Source organism: Condylura cristata, unplaced genomic scaffold (assembly GCF_000260355.1).
Source record: "Condylura cristata isolate star-nosed mole 26May11 unplaced genomic scaffold, ConCri1.0 scaffold00022, whole genome shotgun sequence".
Classification (NCBI taxonomy): domain Eukaryota; kingdom Metazoa; phylum Chordata; class Mammalia; order Eulipotyphla; family Talpidae; genus Condylura; species Condylura cristata.
This window is the reverse complement of record NW_004567123.1, coordinates 6,594,405-6,601,686: the sequence shown is the minus strand read 5'-3', so window position 1 is coordinate 6,601,686 and position 7,282 is coordinate 6,594,405. Positions and strand designations below refer to the sequence as shown.

The 7,282-nt window shown below is 42.9% G+C and overlaps 1 protein-coding gene across 1 annotated transcript in view; it reads left to right on the top strand.

Annotated features, from left to right (window-relative positions):
• Nucleotides 1-7,282, top strand: part of PCSK2 (proprotein convertase subtilisin/kexin type 2) — a 225,640-nt gene that overhangs the window by 211,875 nt on the left and 6,483 nt on the right. Inside the window, exon 10 of the mRNA XM_004686939.2 lies at nt 1,598-1,895. Coding sequence (XP_004686996.1) covers nt 1,598-1,895 — 298 coding nt within the window. The remainder of the gene's footprint in view (nt 1-1,597; nt 1,896-7,282) is intronic.

Genomic DNA, 7,282 nt, shown 5'->3' with positions numbered 1-7,282 from the left:
TCTTTAAAAAAAAAAAAAAAACAGATGTACACTGCTGAGGGAAACAGCAGGCAGGTCAGGAGAGGTCTGCCGCACCATGTGGATCACCTCCGGGGCAGGCGGGAATCGAACTCATGCGGAAGTGGCTTAAGCTTCTTAGTACAGTGCTTTAACTGGCAGCGCCACCAGGGAGGGCCCTTATATTTGATTTTTCTTAGCATCAAGTTGGTAAGCCAACTGTAGTTTTGGCAAGGACAACTTTCTGTAGCAAAGAAAGTTCTGCAAATTATAGGCAGGCAAACAATCTTTATGCATGTAATTCACTGCCAGAAAAGAGGTTTCCATGGTGTAGGAGACTCCTGAGTCTCCCTGGTCAATAACCCTTCTTAGTCAGGCCAGGCCTGTCTCTTCCTAGTCCTCAGACCTGCTTTACCAAGAGCCACAGCCTCTCCTCATCAGGCAGTGCATCCTCCAGGGAGTCATGAGTAACCTCTTTTTGAAGTCCTGGCCTCTTCTAGTGAAGGCAGAATGTCTCCCCTAGAAGCCCTGGGTTCTAGCTTGATCTCTGTTTGCTTATTCTGAATCAAGAGTCAGCTGTCTATCTTGAGTGGCCTAGGGACAATCTACTAACAGTCATATACCCTGTATCTTCACAGGGGCTTACTTGTGACTGGGTCGAGCCAATATATTCTCTGCCAGCTGCACAAATGTAACCAATTTTATTGACAGTTCACCTGGGACTTACTTATGTGTGGTTCCCAGCTTTGTCTCCTCTGGTCATGCCAGGGCCAGATTCCTATAACTGCCTTTGAGGATCATGGTACTTCCTTCCAAGTCACAATTCTTTAGTACAGCCTCCCTGGTGATGTTTATAAAGATCAGACCAGGTGTCAGTCTGCTCTTACCTCCTGTCACTGAGATGAGGTGCCAGTGTTCTAATGTGGGCCAAAGTCCTGTCATCCCTCCTGTCTTATGCATAGCATATTTTGGTGGCGCTATATTCGCTTTGGTGTCTGATTTCTATAGGTCAACATTCTATTTGTGAGATTTATCCACATTATTTATAGCAGCTATAATTCACTCATTCTCATCAATAGGTAGTATCACATCTACAAACATGCCTGAATTTTGTTTATTCTCTCTATGGGCATTTGGTAGCTTCTCAGTTTGGATCTATAAGCATTCTAGTACATGTGTCTAGTGAATATATGCACATGTTTTGAGTGGAAAGGAATTTCTGGATCATAGCTTAAACATGTGGAAGATGCAGTCAAGCAGTTTCCAAAGTGGTTGCAATGATTTGCACTCCTGTCGGCAACAACATGGATTCCAGACGCCCCACTTCTTTGTCAACACTTGGTATTGTGCTGCTATCATCTTTTTCATTTTAGCCATTCCACTGTGTGTTAGAATTTGTGCTTTGGAAAGAAATTTAAGTAAGGAAAAGCAAAATTGTTTATATATATATATATAATTGTTTAAATATATATATATATAATTGTTTAAATATACATATATATATAATTCTAAATAGTATATGGCAATCCTCTTTTGACTAGGGGATTGATAAATATTCTGAAACCTGACAAGGGATCTATGTCCTACATAAGTTATTGAGTCTCTCTCTCTCTCTCTCTCTTGCCCCCTCCCCCCCTTGTCTTTTCATCCTCTCTGGCACTGGTATCCAGCCTGGGTCTGACCTGGCGAGACATGCAGCATCTGACTGTGCTCACCTCCAAACGGAACCAGCTTCATGACGAGGTCCACCAGTGGCGGCGTAATGGAGTTGGCCTGGAGTTTAATCACCTCTTTGGCTACGGTGTCCTTGACGCAGGCGCCATGGTGAAAATGGCTAAAGACTGGAAAACTGTGCCCGAGAGATTCCACTGTGTGGGAGGATCTGTGCAGGACCCTGAGTAAGTGGGGGGCAGTATTTCTTCTGCTGCATGTAGAAAATACCCCGGAGATAAGACCATGGAATTCGTAACAACAACAGCTTGGCTCTCTGTGTCAGAGACATGAGCTGGATTTGACTCCAGGACAAGCAGAACTGTCACGCAGCACAAACTTAGGGTATACCACTTGCATAGATCATAATATGTACAACTCAACCCTGCTTTTCGGTATGAGCCTTAACTCTCTCCATGCTTCATGCCACTATTTTTAAATGCACAAATCAACCAAGATAACCAGTTCCCAGATCACTAAATAGGACATGACCAATATCCCAGAGAGTCTCTGTGCCACCAAGTGTAGTCACTCTTATTTTTATTTGAATTGTTTTTCCTATTTTACATTTAAGTGGAATTATTATATGTTTTCCTTCACATCTAGACTATTTTGCTCATGGAAATTCAATCACACATAATGTGTACTTGTACTTTGATTATTCTGGCTGTTGAATAGTATTCCTCTGTGTGACTACCACACAATTATTCGTTCTACTTGTGAGGCAATGTGAGGATTTGAATCGAGTCAGGTGGATAGCCATTTGGGAAGAATTCAGTGAGGTGTTCCCTACACAGAACCCCTGGACTAGTCACATGTACCTTCTCACATCCAGCTTCTTATAGCAGCAAGAGTAGTGGACAATCAGGAATTTTCTGTATTTCTCTCTCTCCTCATTGTACCATCAGTCAAATGGAAATAGCAATTATTATTAATATTTTAATTGAGGAATTGTGATGATGAAGGGATAGCAAAATATACAGAACTTAAATGTTTTTATTTGAATTTCGATAAAAAGTATATGTAAATATGTGGGTAACCATCACCCAATCAATAGATGAAATGCCCATCACTCCAAAAAGCTTCTTTGTGCCCCCTTCTAATTAATTCTGAAATTCAATGGATAATCATCTCATAGACACTCACTCCTGAATTTACTAGAACCTTATGGTATGGCTGCTTTTGTGTCCAGTTTTTTCTATTCAACATTATCCACCCAAGTTATACCAGCTAGTTCATTCCCATTGCTGTCCTATTCATTGTGAGATACACCTGTGGGAATTATGTCATTAAAATGTGGATAAAATTCACTCCTAATCCTCTTGAGCCCTCCTCCCCCTTCACGCTGACCATTGGAACCTGACCCGAGTTTTTGCAGTCATGACTCAGACTTGGATTCAAGTCTAGTTTCACAAAATTAGACGATACTTTTAACCGTTCTAGTTTAGTATTCAGCCTTTACACCTGGGCCTTTTTTGCAATGTGGCAAAGTCTATGGACCCCATCCCAAAAGAAGGTATTTTAATGCATTAGATAAAATACATAATCATGGAAGTTAAGGTAATTATATTGAAAACCTGTTCTAAAGATTATTTTTTAAACAAATGCATTAAAGAAACAGCACACTTACCAATGCATTAAGTGAAAAAACTAGAAACAAGTCTAATGGCCCTAGTCATTCTGGAATGGTGGTGATGTCCCAAGTGCTACTGTACAGTAGCACTGTGATGATGAGGAGACAAACGTCTCTGTGTTAAGACAACTCTGACATGTGCCCTGCGTTCAGAGTCAAAGCAGAAGCCAAGTATCCATTATATATTAGTAGAAATTAATTTAATGAATGTTTAATTAGAACAATTATTGAAATTTAAAATTACATATTCAACTTTTAACATATTTTATAATTAATTTAACTTTTTCCACCTAAATCCTGTATCCCCTAAATTCTACCCTTACATTTCCCAAAGCAGGAGCCTCTTCTTCCTTTTTTTTCTTCTCCAACAAAATGAAGAGCCTCGCTCTTCCTTGCTAGGAGACTTAGTGAGACAGCAGGCATAAAAGTGAAACACAGTATGGACACCAGAAATGGAAGTTTGTCTCTCAACCATGACCTAGACACTTCCTCTTCATACCTGTAAGAAAAAGGAAAAAATATAATTTCTGGGAATTCTGATTCTAATAATGAACGTAAAATACACTGTGACCTACAGCAGCCCACAGGAGCAAACATCACCCTTGCTCTCACATGCTGGGCTCTGGAAAGCGACACCTAGTGCTTGCAGTTCTGCACCTATTGTTGCAGAACTGTATGTGTTTTTCCATGGACCTTTGAGACCATAGAGCACAGTTCCCAGCAGCACTACCTGGGAAAGGAAGTGTAGCCCACCACCTGTAATAACTTTTTTAAAACAGAGTTTTCATAAGCCGCATGTGATGTATTATAATAAAAATAGCTGCTTGACAAAGTTCTAATCACACCTCCTAAGGCTGCCACATACATTGTTTCTGTTCACCCTTCTACAGGTTTTGGTGTGACCCAAACAAGTTGGTAGTCTTGACCAAGACCACAGAGGCCATTAAGTACAAGTGAAGGAAGCAAATAACCTTCTCCTGGGCACCTCTTATATGTCTTGCACTTTCCAATCACATAAGCTTCCCAGTCTCCCTTTTGTTGACACTCACATAGTCAAAAAAAGTCACACAGGTCGATGTTTTGCAGTACTAACAATAAAATGATCCTGAATTATGTCTCAGGAAAAAGCCCCTACTGTGTGCCTGGTGTGAGGCCTTTTACATACACTTTATATAACTGTCTTGTCATTATTACTTCTTCCAGGTAAGATGCAGAACCACAAGAAATGTGTTCAAGGTCATGAAGGGTAGACCAGGACTTGAAACAAGGCCCATCTGAATCCAACTCCCATTTTCATTATGTGACAAGGCCTTAGTGAGCTTAGTTTGATGCATTCAGTCCCTGTGTTAAGCTGGCACTAGAGCATCCCTATGGCAAACTGGAAGTGTTAAACAGATGAGAAGACACTCAGGAAGGTTAGGAGAAGCAAAGCCTGCCCAGCTGCCGAGTGGCTAAACTGGGGTTTGAATCTAGGCACTCTGACTCCAGAACCACAACCTGGGAGGCTTCCCAAATAATCTCCGTGATTCTCCAATAAAAATTTGAGGCTCAGTAAATACAAAAAGGCCCTAGGATGTGGGTGTATTTTCCCATAAAACTCCCCTGGACACTTAACATCATGTAGCAAGTAGTGCCCCAACTTTCTAACTGCCATTGCCAAGGTCTCTGAACAGAATGACTGAACAGAGCCAAGGCTGAAAACAGCTGACAATGAGGGATGGAAGGGTAAAACCTACTCAGAATAATTAACTTCACCCATTTAGGTAAGCATAGGTAGATATTGATAATGGTGCTTCATTATTAACCTTCAGGAAGGTCCAGGCGACTGCCATGGTGGAAATGTTCTATATCTGAACTGTCCCTGCGAGTGGCTGTGGCTGCGGTAGACTAGCAATGTGACTCTGATGGGAACTAAGGCCTCTATTGGATTTGGATTTCATGTATTTATTGTATTTAAAGAGCCACAATGTCTAGTGGGGCACAGCTGGTAGTTACATGTAGCCAGAGACGTGCTAATTAGCACAGACTGAATGAGAAGTGTATTTGGAGTAACATCAACTGCATGGAAGTGTGTCTGGAAGTCCAACCTACAAGAAAACAGGATCAGTTTGTTACAGGACACCCCCAATTCTGTTAAAGGACAGGGAGAGAGAGGGGCACCCCTGAAGCCCCAAAACCTGCCTGCTCTAAGTGGGTTCTGCCATCCACCACAACAAGACAAAACATATAAAACTTCAATGAAAAGGGACTTTAATACAGTAAATATACAATATGGAACACAAAGAATATAGCTTCTAAATCAAACACCTGAAGTTGCCCATCCCCTCGTGGGCAAAAGTCAACCCAAAAGGGATTGGCCCAAAGCAAGGCCTGAAAGCCTGCCACTAGACTGAAGAACCTTCTGGCCAGGACCCATGGAAAAGGGTCAGAAATGGCCAGACAAGTCTGGGAGGAAAAGAACAAAATCAAAATCAATATAAACACTGCCATAGTCACCTCCCTACAGGTATCTCACCCACATCTGCCTTAACCAGTCCAGAGTCAGGAAACAAGCACGGTTTCTTCATCACATGCTTGCTGCTCCATGTGGTTTCCTTAGGTCTCCTCCTTCTCCATCCATTTTCATTTCAGCTTCATTCCCTTCTTTTCTCTCCTTTTTCTCTGCTCAGCTCCACCCTCCTTCTGGGTGGGGCAGGGGACCTGGAACTTCCCTTTTTCCTAGGGACCACCCTGTTACAAGTTCACATCACAGTCCATGCACGGAGGGCCACTCCTGCTTGGGTCTCTGCTCCCTCCATGTACACAGACCAGAGGACAATCCCCAGGCCAGACATCTGTCTGTGGGCAGCCTGGGAGAATGCAGGCACTGAGTAGCCCCCCATAAGGACTGCTCTTGGGCAGTTACCAGTCTGGTAGTTTTCTTTCACCATTTCATGTAAGCACAGGAGGTTGATACCACCGCTAGGCTCATTTTACAGCTTAGAAAATAGAGGCTTGGAAAGAGAAAGAAAATGACCCTAGTTTATAGAATCAAGAACTCCAATGTCTGATTCACTCTCCAAAGACACAGGGCCCAAAACCTCTTACTGAAAACATCTGCAAAGAGAGGGAGGCTTACAGTGCCTATGTCCTCCCAGGTATTCTGGCCACAACAGGTAAGATACCTCAGAGATGATGCAGTTGAAATACCTACAATTAGTTGCACACATGACGTTCACCATTAATAGGTAGTGGCATGGTTGCATTATTGAGGGAACCGCCAGTTTAGAAGGCACTAAGGACCCTACATGTTGAAATCAGTCCTTATTTTCTGTGATTTCCCTGGACCAAAGGATAGATCCTTGATGAGTCTCAAGCTCTGTGCATGGAAATGGGATAGGGGAGGAGCGGGAGATGGAGAACTTACACTGGAATGAATGACAGCTTATCTCCCAGTTTCTGAAATGCTTCCCATTCTGTCACAGTCCAGAGGCAGCACTGGAAATGTGTTGTCTGAGTCCATCATTTTACTGTTACAGACTCTGAGGCCCAGACACATTTGATTCCAACAGCTCAAAGCTGACTAGGAGCTTTGTGCCACATCAGCGGCAGCAGGCTGCACCAGCACTGATTGAATCAATCGGTCCTGCACAGGGACAGGGGCCTAGGCCAGGCTCTGGAGGACCCTCAGTGCCTAGTACAGTGCCTGAAACTTAGTAAACACATGATAAATGTGTTGGAGACCAGCTCCAACTATTGAGGTGTCTGGAGGCAAGACAGGCAGGACCCTAAGGTGGGAAGGCGTCGGCAAGTGGAGATTCCTAAAAAAAAGGGGAAAGGGAGAAAAAGGGGAAAGGGGAGCGAGGAAGACACAGGAGTTGGAGTTGGGTGCAAGTCTTTCTGCTCTGCCTTTAGCAGAGGTTTATTTTATACATTAGGAACAAGCAGTGGGATGACATCAGC